Source organism: Aulostomus chinensis, chromosome 20, assembly GCF_037954235.1.
Source record: "Aulostomus chinensis isolate RoL2024-O1b breed Wild chromosome 20, RoL_Achi_v1.0, whole genome shotgun sequence".
Taxonomy (NCBI): domain Eukaryota; kingdom Metazoa; phylum Chordata; class Actinopteri; order Syngnathiformes; family Aulostomidae; genus Aulostomus; species Aulostomus chinensis.
The window spans coordinates 8,129,393-8,147,624 of NC_141339.1; the positions used below are offsets into that span (position 1 = coordinate 8,129,393).

Consider the following 18,232-nt stretch of genomic DNA (forward strand, 5'->3'; position numbering starts at 1 on the left):
CCAGAGAGAACCCATGCAGGCACACCGAGAACATGCAACCTCTACACAGAAAGATCCTGTTCTGGGGCTTGAACCCAGAACCTTCTTGCTGTGAGGTAACAGTGCTAACCACTGCACCACCGTGCCACCTCACACCATTTCATCTCCTAAAAAACCTCCAGCTCCTCTAGTGCCGGATACAACATTCAGCATCTGTAGAGCCAGTTTATCTTGTCAGAGCACAGCACTTCTACCACTGTTTCATCAACACACAAGACAGAATGTCTTTCCCTCTAAGTGGTGGTGCCAAGCTGGTCGCAGCCTGGTTGACAAACACTCATCCCTCTCCACCTTTGGGCCAGGAAGATGCCCCAGTCTCACACTATGTGAGTGTGTGTGTGTGTGTGTGTGTGTGTGTGTGTGTGTGTGTGTGTGTGTGTGTGTGTGTGTGTGTGTGTGCGTGCGCGCGCGCTTACCACTCCCCTCTCCCACATCACACTCATTCTGTCCTGGACTCCAGCTACTCCATGGGGGATCTTGGTGAAGTCCTCCTTGCCCAAAGCTCTTTGTTTAGTGCTAAATGGACGGTGCTCTGATGACACAACACTCAGAGTGTCACTGGAAACAGACGATTCAAGCTCAGTTAGCTTTTACATTTATTGGGGAACTCTGAACTGACAATCGAGCACATATGACATGGACTTTCTGTCCACCTGGTGAATATAAGTCTACTGTATACTACAACGGACTCTTGTCATTACAAATTGTCATTTATACATTTTTTGACAAAAAGATTTTTTTAATTTTTCAATGAGCTAAGGAACTGCAGCTTAAATGGAAACATCACTGAAAAAAAAATTGTCATTTACCTTTTTCAGGCAACTGTAAAAAGACAAGGTTGCAGTATTTTGTGCACCTACTTGCCCAACAGGCCCATGAGGTAGCCGGGTGTGCTGGGGTCAAGGCGGAGAGGGGGGACAATGACATGAGCAGCAGCGTGAGCCCAGTCCTGGTGGTAATACTGCATCCCATTTAATACTGCATGAGCCACTGTGGTCTCTGCATGGACCACCTTCCCTGGAGAGACAGCAGATAGAAGATTATTGTCATCTTCATTATCTGTGTGTTTGTACAGGGCTAGTTACTCACCCTGCATCTTAGCTGCGGCAATCATGTCTCCAGCAGGCATACTGGATACATTTACCAGGTAAACCGGGCAGTGAGCCTGTAATCACAATCAATTATCAGTGAAATACAGAAATCTGCAACCAAACAGAGTATTAAAATCTGGTATTATTTCTGTTTACCCGGTTGGCAATGGTAACTGCTCTATGGGTAGCTTCAGACTCCAGCTGTAGAGGTGAGTGAGAGGAAGTTTCACATGAAGTGAACGTACATAAGCATGTCCCATGTACAACTGTGCCCTAACATAGCAAACTAATGTATCCTTACAGGAATAGTACTAGGGCGGCACGGCGGTGCAGTGGTTAGCACTGTCACCTCACAGCAAGTGGGTTCCGAGTTTGAGCCACACTTTGAGCATGGGGTTTTTCTGTGTAGAGTCTGCATGTTCTCTCTGTTCCTGCATGGGTTCTCTCCAGGTACTCCGACCCTCCCACAGTCCAAAGACATGCAGACTAGGCTGACTGAATACTCTTAAGACATGTGTCCCGCGACCCTCCACAGGATAAGCGGTAGAAAATGGATGGATGGATGAATGGATGAATTCATGCATGCCCCACATATTTGGCACATTTTGCATGGAAATCTATGATTTATGCTGTGAAAATGCAGTGTCTTTGAAAAAATGCGGCACCCCGCTGATTATGCGATCGCATAATCACGTTTTGCTGGAGGGACTGACTAAGCATGATGTATCCCATCAGCTCTTAGTGATTGCCCTTGCCCGTGCATAGCAACTTTGTTTGATCAAAGCCCTCAAAAATACCATATAAGGTCTGCTGTATGGCACAATTGTAAATGAGCTCCATACATGAAAAGGGCATGGACAGTCAGGTAGCAAGTCGTGCAGGAAATGACAAAGAATGTGAAAAGTTAACCATGGTATGATTCTTGTCTTAGCTTCTGAGTGCAGTATTACAGTATACTCCATTTTATATAAAATAGAATGCAGAAAAACAGAAACGCCCACCATAGCAAGGATATCTGTGACAGTGATATGAGAAGCCATGAGGACACTATTAACATGGACTGGCAAGATAATATGTTGTGTAACTTTCAGTTGTGCACCACTGTATACAGACTTATCACCAGCTGCAGCATGTGATAACAATGAAACATTCATGTATGGCAATTATATATGGTCATGTGCAATATCATGCAAGTGTGGCCCCCTGGTGAGGAGAAAAGTCGACTTAGAAGGATGGACGAATGAATGCAAGGGCAGAGATTTCTACATTTTATAGTAAGACATACAAATGGCTATATCTTTATCCTCTCGGCCCCTGTTACATGGCTGTTGGCTGGGAGGAATGAGGTTTTAAAATCACAAAGCAAATCGTTTCTTGACTTGACTTGACTTTATCCTATAGCCTAAGCAGATTAATTTCCCAAATGCATGTCAGCCTTGCTTTGTGCTCACACAAAACAGGTGTGATACTGAGCATTTCAGTCTGGTCTGTAGTTTGATAATGTCACCATGATTCCATCCATCCATCCATCCATTTCCTTCCGCTTATTCCTGTTAAGGGTTGCGGGGGTGCTGGAGCCTATCACAGCGGCTTTTGGGCGAGAGGCGGGGTTCACCCTGGACAGGATGCCAGTCCATCGCAGGGCAAAATCATATAGACAGACAACCATTCACACTCACAGTCATACCTACAGTCAATTTAGAGTATCCAATTAGCCTAGTCCCCAATTGCATGGTGAGAAGAAGCTGGAATACCTGGAGAGAACCCACGCAGGCACAGGGAGAACATGCAAACTCCACACAGAAAGATCCCGCACCCGAGCTGGGACACGGAACCATCTTGCTGTGAGGCAACAGTGCTAACCACTGCACCACCGTGCCGCCTTCACCATGATTATGAAATCCAAATGGTAATTTATGTATTCATACTCAAAATGTCTGAAAAGTATTGAATGAGACAACCCATTAGTCAGCAAAACCTGACTATGCACAACCTGACTAAAGCACAAATAAACAAATGATAAGAATTTAGCTCTGATGGTACTTCACCTCTTCTGGACGGCTGACCTCAATACCCTCTGGTCCACTGATGCCCAAATCCAGAGCCTCTTTAGCACCCTAAAACCACACATATGACTCCAACATGAATACATATCATAACAGAATATAAATATTATACACAGATTATTACAGTCTTAAAAATAATTTCACTTAAGTGCTCAAATCAATGAATGAAAAGAACAAGTTTACGGTGAGAAATTAATTTTAAATTTACTTTCATAAAAGAAGCAATGATTTGGTATTGCTAATTCCCCATTATGAAGCGATCTTTAAAAGCTTATCTGTTAAAATAGTAATTCGTTCTAAACTATTATTCCAACATTAATACACTTAAGTAAATCATTCATTAACGAAACACTGAATATTTCATTCTTGGCATAGATAGTCCTCTGTTTAGATAGGGTCACACAAAACAGTAAATACTTTCTAAGTATTTTCTTTAGTAATAAATTGCAGTATTAAGGGTTATGAACCATCAATTTACACAAAAACACAGTTTTTCCATTACATCACAAATATTTATATGATCACAACTGTACCCATGTGAGCCTAGAATGTTGTGTACCTCTGCCACAAGCTCTCCATTCTCAGCGTGGACACGTGCAATGGCCCCAATGTCCTTACATGTCTGCAGTGTCTGGTAAAGTTCAGAGTCCCTCAGCATCATCATGTCTTTATAGGCCATGTACATCTGGAAGGAGTTGACTCCGTGTTCCCTCACCAGGGTCTCCATCTCGTCACGCACCTGAAAGAGGGCGGAGGTGTGAAATCAGGAATGTGCACTGGTCTTAGGAACCAATCACAGTGGATTTTCTTTTTAGGATTTTCTTTTTAGATTTTATTAGTAGAGATAGATGATGAAGTGCATTAACTGATGAAAATTGGTGAGTGGAGGCATTAAGTGGAAGTCTTTGTGTGTGCATGTAGGTGTGTGTTGATATATGGGGCATGAAATGAGCTTGGTGAGCGGCCACGTTTGCAACTATAAATCCCTCTGAGACAGCTAACACACAGAAATTGATTTGATTCTCTCAAAATGCAGGAAAGGTATTTATGGTTTCTTACCAAATACAACATTCCATATCATAAAAAAATCAATAGCACATGCATATTATGGTATCATGAACATTATAAGGGTGTTTTTGTGGTGCAGTGGTTAGCACTGTCACCTCACAGCAAGAAGGTTCAAGGTTTGAGCTCCGACTCAAGCATAGGGTCTTTCTGTGTGGAGTTTGCATGTTCTCTCTGTACCTGCGTGGGTTATCGCCGGTACCCCAGCTTCCTCCCACAGACCAAAGACATGCGAGATGGGACTCGATTAATCGGATACTTTAAATTGACTGCAGGTGTGGCTGTGAGTGTGAATGGTTGTCTGTCTATATGTGTTGGCCCTGACGACACATCCAGGGTGTACCCCGCTTCTTGCCTTGAGGAATATGGGATAGGCTCCAGCCCCCCTCCACAATCCTTTACAGGATAGGCGGTAGAAAATGGATAGATGGATGGTTAGATGGTGTTTTTGGGAAAAAATTGCAAAGACAAAAACTTTTGCAATTAGAACTGAAAATATTTCTTAACTACGCATATATGCTCAGTGTTTCAGACATTATTTATTACGACATAGAATTAAAGGGATGTTGTAAGTAGAACATACAGTAGCACGTGCACAAAGTCAGCAGATGATACAGCCGAGACAATAAAGCCGAAGGCTTGATAAAGTGTTGACTCCAAGAATCTGCCTAATGTGCCTGATGTGCATGTATGTTAACCTAGATTCTGGAAGGCTAAATCTAGGTCACTTCACATTTTACCTATTCATGATAATGGTCTGGCTGCACACTTTTTATTTGGTGTAGAAAAATAAGAAAAAATTTAGTTGAATGGATATTAGTCAACAGAAATTGACTAGTGTTTCCTTTTCCATTTCACATTTGACCCCTTTTACCTTAGGGCCCCACCAGGTCACTCCGACATGCAGAGCGTAGTCGCAGCAGGCCTTGGTATCGGCCAGTGCTCGGCACTTCTCGTAGGCATCCAGCAGAGAGCAGTGTTGTTCAGGCAGGACTAGAGACATCACCATTGTGGTACCACCCATCAGAGCCGCCTGGGTGAAGAGAATGGGTGAGTTATAAAGGAAGGAGGGGAAGACAGAAGGATAGGAAGAAAGAAGTACAGAAAAGATTTATTATGAAGGAGAACAATGATACCACTGTGATTTGTCCAAGTTGGAGTGAACAATAGCCCAACCTTATGAACTGCTCTCTTACCATTTACTTCATGCACAAAACTGAGCTCTTGGGGGAACCTTGGAGATGAGATCACTGCCAGTTATTAGGACAAACTAGAAAAAGCTTCCCTTATTTTTCATACAAACACTTTATTTGAATGTCTGTGTATTATGTTGATCTTTCCTTGGGTTTTGTCATAAATGCCACTAGACTTGAGGATATCTTGTGGATTGTGGGTTCATAGAACAAAAAGCATGGCAAGTTAAAAATATCTAACCCTCCATATACAATCTGTCATCCTAATTAAATATACTGCAACTAATAAAAACATTTTACACAATTTTCCTCAGCAAAAAAAGCTACATTTGCAGTCAGGTTCATCAGCTCTTCTTAAATTCCTCACAATCTCATTTTTTTTATAAAATAATGTGTGATTCCTGCACCATGTTTTTATTAAATTGACTAAAATGGAGTAAGTGATGCACTGCCTTTAGAGATTAGCAACCACTGGAGAATCTAATAACACTGATAGACTTTTTAGAAACTTTAAAAGCATTTTTCTGGAAAGCACATCATGAATAATTGAATCTGGTTGCAGGTTGCTACAGCTAATGTAAAGTGGCAGAAAATTGGAATTCTGTTATAAAACCTAACCTCATAAGGACCCCTAGTCCTCATGGGGGCAAAGACCAGTTCTTATGTGGCAAAATGTAATTTCCGAGCTCCTGATTGAAGTAGTTGTAGGTAAAGTGTGAATTGAGCATATGTTCAAGTTAAGGTACGGATCAGGGTTTGGATTAGACTGTCAACATGAATGGAAGTCAATGTATTGTCCTGATAAGGATAGCTGTGCAAACCTGTGTGTGTGTGTGTGTGTGTGTGTGTGTGTGTGTGTGTGTGTGTGTGTGTGTGTGTGTGTGTGTGTGTGTGTGAGAATGAGAGAGAGATGGACACAGCTGGGGATTGAGGGATTAACACTGACTGCATAGCCTTAATATTACTGCTAGTCCTTAAAAAAGGATGGAAGAAAAGACACAAGAAGCTAAAGGAGGAATACAGAAGAGGAAAGAGATTTTTATTGCGCATCTACCATAGGTATTCTCTGTCACGCCACAATAAAGAAGGCTGTTGGCAGGTTGAAATGTCTTTCATCCTGCCATTTCTTTTTATAGTGCTTCTCCAACCACAGTTCAGACTAGGGCCTGATTGTTTATAGGATTTTTGAGCCCAATAATGAAATCAATTTTAAAGCGGAAAAAAATCACAGATTACAAATGTGTTTGAAAGATAGAGTGAATTTTTGTGCTAAATTGAAATTAAAATATTTCTGTATCATTGTGCACCAATTTTGTACCAATATGACAATGTAAAGGCTTAAGACTAATTCTTTGAACAAAAAATTTACTTTCTTAATTTTTTAAAGCATTTTCATACTTTACCCTTTAAATAATGGTAGTAAATTAAACAGGGTGGAGCACTCTCCGCTGGAAACACCACGTTATACCATTTTAAAATCACCGCAGACATTGCATTTTACTTTCTGGAAAAAAGTTTCTAATATTGTGCATATTGGGAAACATACACTGATGTGATATATCAGGAGAAGGCCAATGGTAGGCTGACAACGGCATATATATCGGTTGACAAATACAGTGTATACAGAGATACACAATGTCATCATATATTGCGGTGCACTGAAAAATGAGGACAAATGCCCTTTTTATGACTTCCTAGCTGCATAGCATGTTCAATCAGTTGCCCAACAAGCACCTAGAAAATTAGACAGAAGAAACCTGACAGGCTTCATTTTAAAATGTGTCTAGTGATGTATCAAGTACCATAGAACACTCCTGATGATGACAGTATGCAAGTATGTTATATACAGATCTTTGGTGTGCTTGCATAATTGCAATGTGAAAAGAAAATATAATCACACCAGTCTACAAACATAAACTCTGGTTTGGTGCAAACTTTCAGGTGTAAAATGGCTCTTAATAACACTGTAAAGTGTTTCAGGTTTATTTCTGACTTGAATTTCTTCACCCCAAACCATTAGTACATCAGCTCTGTGAGAGCTTTTGCCTCCCACATAGCTTTAACTTGGCAAAGTCTCGGCAAATCCCAACAATTACAAAGAAAGGATTAGAGAGGTTACAAGTATGTATCATGTATCTTATGTGATACTCTCATGAAAAAAGTTTCCATATAAAAGAAAACTATATCTTATTTTATTGTCATCATCATACCCTACCAATCACAGTGTACAAATGACCTTCCATTAATAAGTACGGTGGCTGAAAACAATCATTTAAATGTTCCAATGTATTCTGGTTATGGAAACCTTAGCCCTCAGTTTCATGACTTGAGGAGCATTTTCCAGCTGAGAAGAGGAACTTCTCGGACTTGAAACCTTGACATCACCTGATCACTTGAGCCAACTTGCTGTATGTGACAGTCTGAAAAGTGAAACAAAAAGTCGGAAAATATGATTTTGACTGAAATCACTGCTACAGTATATGGTCAAGAGGGTGGCTGTTATCAATAAAACATCAGCAGATGTTTTTCTATTTAATGATCAATCAAGCGCATCGATGATAGATGACCGATAGTTGGAGGGGTATGTGGCTGGGGTGATATGCATCAGTAAGTGACAAGAGGAGACAGACGCACAGATGTGCACATTGCAACATCCAATAATACCCTGTTCAATGCAATACTGCGCAGAACCCCACGGGCATGTTACTAATGTTGTGCCAACACACCAGGAGAAGAGATTAATTCAGAGATTTTACAATTAATCCATCTGAAGAAAGGACTTTAGGCCTTTGAGGCCTAACACCCCTTTCTGAGTGACCACATGCTCTTAAAACAAAGGGTCGTACAAAGGGGGATCATCTCTGGCCACTGACCCCCCAAAACTCGCGTCCCGCTTACCCCCCCGTCCACTCATCCAGACCACGACACCGTTGAGCCACGCTACCCATGTGAACTGGTTCCCTGGTGAACGAAAGCTCGGCCAAGCTTGTTCACCCCTCCACCAGCAAACTTCAGCAGATCCTTGCAGGCTGCCTGCCGCTGTTTCTGCGAACCTACAAACCGAGCCCGACCCGCAACCCGGACCAGCGGAGACTGAATACCTTATCGTCCCACCAGACCAAGTAAGGATTCCCCTAACTAGGGATTTTCTGGGTAGAGAAATAGCTTAGTTGTGTTTATAGTGTCTATGAATGCACTGTTTTTGTGACGGACGTCCTGTAAACAGCAGATACTATTACTATTAGTATATGGCATTACGCTTCAACTACCAAAGTTGATTGTTAACAACTGTAACATTTCAAGTAGGTGCTACAAGTTATTGATTCTGCACAAGTGTGTTAACACACATTTTTGGGTTTACTTCTGTCTTCCCTCTATCTCTATCTCTCTCTTTCTCTCTCTTTCACTAAGCCGTTTGGCTTACTAACTGACTGCTCCGCGTTTTATACTTCCATGGTGCTAACTAGCGGCTAGCTAGCCTCAGCTGTTAGCTTCCGCTGCCGATGCTAACTGGTTCCTAGGCAACCAGGTTCCACCCTCCCCTCCTCCTTTTCTCTTTCTCACACACACACACGCACACACACACACACCAACTCCCTCACTCACACACACACACTGACACGTTATCACTTTGTATCTTTTGGTTAGACAGAAACGTTATATCAACGTGTTGCTGATCGATTGATGCATTGTGTTTAATAAACATTTTTATTCATAAGAGAGAAGTTGTATACCATCCTGGACTGGGGGTGTGATGTCTTGGCCCCCCACATCAGCTACAGCCAGCTACGCACAGCATCCAAGATAAACCGTAGCACATACACATACACGTACACACGCGTATACACACATACACGCATGGAGCGCACAGCTGACCCATAAACACACACTCAGACATTTATCTTAAAATTATATTAAACCAAATGGTAAGCCTGCACCGGGAATTCTGCAACCATTGTTTTTTGTTTTTGTTTTTTTTCTTTCTTTTTCTTTTGTTGTTGTTACTTTTTCTTTGTTTGTTTATTTGTTTTTTGTTTGTTTTTTGTCTTTGTTTGTTTTAGTGTTTTTGTTGTTGTTTTCTGCTATTGCTGTTGTTGTTTTTTTTGTCTCCCTACTCCCCCTTGTCTTCCCTATCCTGTCCCTGTTCTCTCTTCCTGTCCACTCCTGAGCCTCAGTCCGGTAGCTTCATCGATGAACCAACACCATTCCTAATAAAGTTAAACATAAATGGCGATAGGAGGAGTTTATCAGACTCCTCCTATGCAGAATAAAACTGCTTCAGTACAACAAGGCACCAGGAACACTGATGCTGCTTGCCTCAGCTACTGAACAGGACAGGTTAAAAAAAAAAGAAAAAAAAAAAGAGAGAAGTTGTAGTGTCTCTTGTGTACAAAACTGTGGTCACGTGTCTAAGTGGTAGCCAGTGCTCGGATCTCACCCTTCTAAGATCAGAGTCATCCCTATTTGGTTGATATTACCGAATATTGACTGTTTAGTGGATAAACTGTTTGAGACTGATACATTTTTCCAAACTTGGTCAACATCTTAGTTTCCCCGAACTCATCAGGGTGGCGCCCCGAATAATTAATATTTAATATTGATTAGTAATTTTATTCAATATGCATACATCACCTGGTTCCTGATTTGATTGTAGTCTCCACTGATGCCACATTGATATATGGTAAGATTTGCAGGGACATAATCGTCCACTCAATGCATGCCCATTACCTGTTGTGCACATGCCCATTTCCTGTTTTACGTTTGTAATATAAATGAAAGCCAGTGTGTTTTAATACGGTGGATCTCAGACTTGTATGCCCAAGAGCCACCTCAGAAAAAAAAACTCACCAAATACCAAGTATGACCAAAGTAGAAAATACAATAGTGTTGCTTACTCTATTCAACTACTGCAGAAGTGGGCAACATTTTTTCTCAGGGGCCATATTGGCTCAAATAAAATAAGTGAAGGGCCCCAGATTGAAAAAAATAGGAGGAAACGTGAAAAACATTGTGTTGGAATAAGTGCATGATTTTGAACTTGTTTTCAACTGTACTTGTCAATCTGGCGTACTCTAAGGTTACACGGAAAACATCCACTTGTTGCCAATAAGTGATGTGATGCGTTGATCATTAATGAAACACACAGAATTACGATTGATGGCCTTGCGATGGGGCGGCACGGTGGTGCAGTGGTTAACACTATCACCACACAGCAAGAAGGTTCCAGGTTCGGGTCCTGGCTCGGGCATGGGATCTTTCTGTGTGGAGTTTGCATGTTATCCTTGTGCCTGCGTGGGTTCTCTCTGTGTACTCCAAATGGGGACCATGCTGATTGGATTGGTGTGAATGGTTGTCTGTCCATATATGCGATGGACATATATCTATACCACTTATCTGTTAAGGGTCGGGAGGGGGGGGGGGGGCTGGAGCCTATCCCAGCTGACATAGGGCGAGAGGCAGGGTTCACCCTGGACGGGTCACCAGTCAATCACAGGGCCAACATATATGGACAGACAACCATTCACTCTTCCACTGGCCCAACACACTGGTACAAACCGTTACCATTTTGGTCAATGCCCCACTGGGGCTCCAAGTGAGCCGAGTGGGGACTAAAAGGTGACATAAACACATAGCGGGGTGCTGATCAGGTACCTTACCCGCTTAGGTCATCTACTTCATATCATCTTAGCCTCGTGGAATACTGGTTGATTGCTTGGTAAAGTCTTTTATACTTCTCTTGGGTGGTCTGTTTCACCACTTGAAGCCTTGCCTGTCTGTTATCCCTTACTTTTAGTTTTAGTAAAAATCACTGACCAAGCAACGAGCATAACGCTGCTTCCGTGTCGTCCGTTGTTGTTGTGTTGCACACAAATTACGCTGGGGAACTCTCAGCCAGGGAGTCCACCCATGTCGATGTGGTACCCAATGCTCGTGGAAACGCACCCTTAGAGCAGTGATTCCCAACCAGGGGTATGCACACTGCAGGGGGTACATGGAAACATTTAATAATTTATTTCTAACTTGGAAGTACTCAGAATATTCGTACATTAATTATGTATGGATGGAGTCCAAATACTAATTGTAGACTCCTGTTGTGTTTTCTGGTGTGTCCTAAAACAGGAAGGTTCACTTTTACACCAGCATTAGGTCTGCCAGAGACTTTCTAGACAAACAAACCAAACAACCAAACCACAGTTCTACATATGGATCCTGTTTTTTTGTTCATTTTTTGCTTGTTGGTTGTGCTATGAGTGAGAAGAGGACAGCATATCCATGGAGTTGAATGAATAAATGACAAATTAATTGCTTGTTTCACTATATATTGCGTAATTGTGATTGATACAGTAACTGAGATTGGTCAGTGATATGCAGCATGACATGTATGTGCAGAAGAGTCAAGTCACCAAATTTAGAAATTACATAACCTATATGAAAATCAAAATTGCAATTTGTTTACGATTACACATTGCGTAATCTATACTCTTTATCAGTATTTGCTGTTCTGCTTAGTTTGCTGTGTTTGTGTATGTATGCACAAAAGCAATAAATCGATTTGGGAAAGATATTTAATCCAGCTTTGTATGTGTACACAACTAACGTGCGTACAGGTGGATTAGCAACATATTTATAGCTCATTTACACCCTTCACGGTCATGTCTGTGTGTGGGAAAGTGGTGATGAGAGACTGATTGGCAATGAGACAGAAGGGGGTGACACAGAATAAACAATAGGAGGTGACAAGGGGAGGAAGATGTGAAAGCAGGAGTGTGTGACAAAACAATGGGGAGGATACAGAGTATTTTAGGTTTGTCACAATGGCTCTGACTGTTGTCACTATGATGCTGCTACCCCACAGACTACATAATACTACAGTGCCCATGTATTTATGTAAGCCCCCCTCCCCCCACAAAACACACACAGAATCCTAATTTTCACATTACTAAAGGGTTAGTTGCCATGGTAGCAAGGTCAGTGGGTAACAGTTGGTGATTAGGGGGTTGCTGGGGTGAGCTGGCAGATTCAATCTTCCTCCCCAAATTCCTCAAATCCTACTTCAGTTGGCAATTCCATCAGACTCAAGCCCATCTTTCACTAAACTACAGCATAATTTTCATTATAATCTTCCCAATACATGTTTTTTAAAATGACAGATCTTCCAGATAATGACCAGTTGTTCTTGGACAATAGAAATTGTACTGAAACTGACAAAGCAGATTAAGGGGTAGGTGGACGGCTGGTTAACAAACAAACCAAAGTTAAAATCAAAATGCTGAGCAAATTTCAATAGAATTGTTATAAATTAAGCAGAAGAAAATGCAATTTAACATGTAATTCCATCCACTATTGTTGTGAGGATATTAGGACTTGTAAAGGGGAGAAAAGTGTAGACTCTTCTGTTTTACAGTCTGTTCAGCCCTGGAATTAAGGTCTGATTTGAGAAATCCAATCAAAAGGAGACATCCTTAACTATGGATAGGAGCACACTCAATTTTCATTTATGGCATAACCAGATCAAAAAACTGGCCCTGTGCACACCTGGTACTAAGAGCTTTTCTGAGTAGGGGTGTAACGATTCCTTTTAATCAATTCGTATCATGCTTCATTGTTATCAATACGATTCAAAGATGATATTGGTTCATTTAGAATGATAAGATTCACTGACTTGAAATGGATTCAGTAACTTTTAAGCCAAAAATTCTATCAGTGTGACTGTGAAATGAATACCTAATTATTGACAGTGCAGGTGATGTTTCCTAGATTAATGTTGTTCCTTGTATGGGAATCGGGCATAGATTAATTACAGATCTAAACAAACAAGTAAACAACAATTGATGGCAAAGCATTCACGTTTTATTTAAATAAAGTGCCACAAACACTTCAGGTTGAATTAACAGGAGGTTAATTTTTCTGCTCTCATTTTCAATATTCAATATATTTTCAATAAAAGTACAGTAAGTGTAACCAGCATTTCAACAGTAGGGTTACCTGCTATTTCTGCTTTTATTTTGCAACATAAATATAGTTCAATATTTAAAGTCAAATTTAAAGTGCAACCAATATCTCTTCAGGATGATTTAACAGTAGGTTTACCTGCTACTTTTGCTTTTAGATATTCTTCAAACAGCAAGCAACTTATTTAGAACAGCTCCGTCTTTGCAAAGGCCAAAGTGTTTCCACACCCCGAGCTGCAATTGGGGCTTCATCATTTCTCACTCACCAGCTTCTCCTGTGTCATCCACTATGCTACGTTTTATTGTTCTGAAATTCGCATTGCCGCAGATGCGTGGCGTTGATGTCACTGACAGGCAGACCAAAACAAGTAATGTATAACGTCTTTAACATTAAAGTACTAAAAAACACATTTATATAAATTCTGCCATGCTTAAATCTAATGTGTTATTTCCTAGTATCGATACAATCGATTACATTTTAAAACGATTTTGGATTGATGTATGTCATCTTGAAGGCCAACCTGCCGAGCACAGATCAATATAGTTGGATCATAGGCATATTAATTAATACAATGTAATGATGTAATGGATTAATCGTTACATCCCTAGTTCTGAGTGAACCCATCGCAAGTGGTCAGCCTTAACACCAGGTGTGCATGCATGCAATGCATCTTGAGCTTCAATCTGTTAAGCCACATCTTCTTCACTTCTGTTTACACGAATGTGCCCTGGGATGCACCAAAAGACTGTCTCACCAACTGATGTCCTTTGTTTAGGAGGAAAGGCTGCATCAAAACAGTGGCAAAACATTACATCTGATCACGTGAAAAGCCCATACCGAGAGAATATTACAGCTGCAAAAAACATGACATATCATCCAAAACAAGATGGTAATTCCATTTCAGAGGCAGTCTGCAGGATACAAGTATAAACCCGTCAACTACATTAATTAATAATCTCATGCAAAATAAGGACTGCAGATTTAAAATAACAAATGTAACTGTCAATGAAGTTGAGTTTGCTTAAAAATGCAAACACAGACCACCAGATGTTGACAATTTAGACATAAAATTTATTCGTTTGGTTTCTAATTTAATTTCTGCCCCTGTTTGTCATATCATCAACTTGAGTATTGAGAGATGTAAATGCCCTAATGCTTGGAAAATAGCAAAAATTATTCCTCTTGCTAAAAACACAGCTGCACCGTTTTCTGGCGCAAATAGTCGCCCTATTAGTTTGTTACCAGCTCTACAAATTCAATTTTATTTTGATGCAAATGGTTTAAACACAGATTATCAACATGCCTCCAGGCCTGGACATTCTACATGTACTGCATTAACACAGATGACTGATGACTGGCAATGTGATATTGATAAGGGAAGATTGGTGGGTGCTGTTTTACTTGATTATAGTGCGGCGTTTGATTTGATTGATCATCCTTTACTATGAGAAAAGCTTAAACAATATGGTTTCACTGTAACTGCAGTAAAATGGATGGAGAGTTATTTAAGTAACAGAAAGCAAACCGTTTTCTTCCATGGTAGCTTATCGAATGTTAGTCCTGTTAACTCTGGGGTCCCCCAGAGAAGTTGCCTTGGGCCTTTATTGTTCTCAGTTTTTATTAATGATTTATGTTTAGTACTACATAAAGCTCAAATTTCAATGTATGCTGATGACTCAACTATACAGTATATATTTCAGGAACTACAACTGATGAGATAAATTCCATTTTAGAATATGAACTAAAGTCAATAGTAGAGTGGGGGAATAGTAATAAACTTGTACTTAATTCTCGTAAAACAAAGTCTATACTAATGGGAACAAGGTACCAGATGAGATCTGAACCAAAATTAAATCTAAATGTAAATAATATTCCCATCGACCAAGTAAAAGAGACTAAACTATCAGGTATTAACTTTAATAACACTTTATCATGGTCACATCATGTTGATAACATTGTTAGCAAAATGGGCAGGTCACTAGAAGAATCTCTAAAGGTCAGCCACTAGATGTCACTAAACAGGTCCTAAATGCCTTAGTTTTGTCACAGCTTGATGATTGCTTTGTCATTTGGTCTCGTGCTTCAATGGCAGATATAAAGAAACTACAAATTGTTCAAAATAAAGCAGCACGTTGTGCATTAAACTGTTCCTATAGGACGAATGTAAAAGATATGCATGATAGACGAAGATGGTTGACTGTTAGTCAAAGGTCTACATATTGTTTAGTAAATTTCATTTGAAACATTAAAGTTACACAATCTCAAAAGATACCATATAAAAGTTTATTAAAACATTCTTCCTGTCATGAATATCAAAAAAGACATGCAATAGAAGGTAAGTTCAATTTACCTAAAGTGAGAACATCTGTTATACAGAAAACTGTTATGTACAGAGCTATTGTACGGTGGAATTCATTACCAGGTTTTATAATACAGGTAAACACCAAGGAAGGTTTTAAGATCAAGGTAAAACAACATCTTTCAATATTTCATGAATAGGATTGATTTGTGTCCAACCATTTTATTTATTTTTGGTTTTAATTATTTCAATATTCTTGTACTTTTTTCTTCTGTATTGTTCTTGGATTGTTTTTTGTTTTTAATTATTATTTTCAATACTCTTTTTAGGGAAAAATAAATAATAACAACAATAATAATAATTATGTTGTGTAAACCCTTTCCTCACTTTTTGATGTCGACATGATGATGCTGAAAATGTAGTTGCAATTGTATATATTATCCTTTGTAAGTGAGCCACTGTATGTCTGTTTTGTTTTGTGTTGTATGAATGATGTACTGTGTTTTGTGTACTGGACCCAAGGGCGTACATTTAGGGGGGTTTACAGGGTACAAGTCCCCCCCCAATATTTACAAAAGTTGAATATGCCCCTAAATACCATGAATGATAACTACCTCATCAAAATAGGCTTTTATAATTGCACAAAGGCTCTAAACAGTCATATTATGCATTAGATGTAGCTTAAATGGTTTTCAGAAAATTCATACACCCCTCTTTTAGAACATACCATTTTTGTCGCTTGGCCCACCTTTTCCAATCTCCCCTTGCATTTTGCTTTCGCTTGCAGTCAGGTCTGGCTACTATATGGAGTAGGAGACAGAGCTACCCATCTGATGATGTAAGTTTTGAATTCCCTCAGAAATCCATCAAAAAGTCCATAAATCCAACTCTGCTTTGTATAAAATTGCACCAGGAATCGTTTGCAACCATCCATGGAAAGATTAGCCCTTCAATTTTTTTTGTTATAACCCAATTTTAATAATCGCAATTCTGTAAACACTTACTGACTCACTGAAACAGATGGACCTAACGTTAGCTAGCTACAGTAAAGTTTCCGGTACTTATTTGAGTGTTTACAAAATCCGATGTAATAAATCGGAAGGATTTTTGCTTCAAAGTGATCACACTTGGGTCCTCTCTGTGTTGGAGTAACATAGCTAAGTTAGCTAGCTAGCTAACGTTACTCAAAGGAAACCCCATTCTGCCTATGAGCTATATGCTGTAACTGGAATTATAAAGAAAATTAGCTAGCTAGCTAATGTTAACTAGCTTAGCCCGGTTTTGGGTAGCCCTGTCAGTGCATTGCCTGGGCTACCTTGTCACAAGCCGTTGGTGGTAACTGCGTGAGTTTACTACCGACAGCTATCTTCTAACGTCTAGCTACTGTTACTACTGGCAATTTGTCTTTTTTTCAATAGACCTACAAATGGTAACACTAATAGTGCAGTGAGTGAGTGTGCACATAAAATACGGTAGGTTTTTGTGTGCATACCGGGAGTGGCAGGATTGAATACTGGTGGCGCGCCTGATAAAAGGGAAAATGGGTGTCTAAAAATCCACCAGAATGCAGGAAATTAAATGTATGAAACTCAAAATTTTTTGGGGGAGACCCCCCAGACCAAACATTTAACATTTGATGAATACTCAAAATTAGAAACATCCTGACCCAATACTTTGTCAAGGGAAATTTGAATAGCCAGTGTCTCATATAAATCATACGAGGTATTGAGCTGCCTAGTTTGTGGCAAAATTAATAATTTAATTTTTTTTTTTTTGCACAGCTTTTCATGTTAAGTCTTTACTTTCTGACTTACAAACAAAAGAGTGTAGTATCAATAGTTTGGAGAGTTTATAAGTGTTGGTATTGATAAGCAGTATTGGTATCCATATTGGTAACCCAACTGATCCTCATCCTGACTGTGACATCTGTCACAGTGGCAACATTCAGTTAACATTGTGAGTCCTGGGCCACAAGAAAGGACATCTTAACTGATTTTTTGTATCCATCCATCCATCCATCCATCCATTTTCTATACCACTTATACATTAAGGGTGTTGGGGCGGGGGGTGGTGAGGCATGGAGGATGACTATCAATCAGCTCCTAAAAGGTCCTGGCAGACTGTTCATCGCATTGGGGGAGGGAGGGGAGGCAGCAACTTGCTCACACTGTCTCCAGTGGGGACAGGAGGCTGCTGATGTCAACTAGGGAGGTTGTTGGATGGTGGATGGAATACTTTAAGGAATTCCTCAATCCCAACAACAAGTACTCCGTGGAGGAAACAGAGTCGGGGGCAGACTTGGGGAGGGGTTTCCCAATCTCCAGGGCAGAAGCCACCTAGGCAGTGAAACAACTCTGCAGTGGCGGAGCTCCAGGGGTGGATGAGATCCGACTTGGGTATCTCATTCACCTTTGGCTCTGTATGTTGTAGGGCTGTCATGGTTGTCATTTCCCTGCCTCAGGTGGAGGAGTTTAAGTATCTAGGGATCTTGTTCATGAGTGAGGGTAGGATGGAGCGGGAGATGGA

At 40.3% G+C, this 18,232-nt stretch overlaps 1 protein-coding gene across 1 annotated transcript in view; it reads right to left on the bottom strand.

Annotated features, from left to right (window-relative positions):
• Positions 1 to 18,232, bottom strand: part of LOC147242711 (dihydropyrimidinase-related protein 5-like) — a 54,931-nt gene that overhangs the window by 6,786 nt on the left and 29,913 nt on the right. Inside the window, exons 4-10 of the mRNA XM_086189068.1 lie at positions 5,136 to 5,294; positions 3,756 to 3,935; positions 3,179 to 3,247; positions 1,287 to 1,331; positions 1,129 to 1,204; positions 900 to 1,056; positions 456 to 597 (exon numbers count right to left, since the gene is read on the bottom strand). Of these exons, the coding sequence (XP_086045194.1) occupies positions 456 to 597; positions 900 to 1,056; positions 1,129 to 1,204; positions 1,287 to 1,331; positions 3,179 to 3,247; positions 3,756 to 3,935; positions 5,136 to 5,294 (828 nt within the window). The remainder of the gene's footprint in view (positions 1 to 455; positions 598 to 899; positions 1,057 to 1,128; positions 1,205 to 1,286; positions 1,332 to 3,178; positions 3,248 to 3,755; positions 3,936 to 5,135; positions 5,295 to 18,232) is intronic.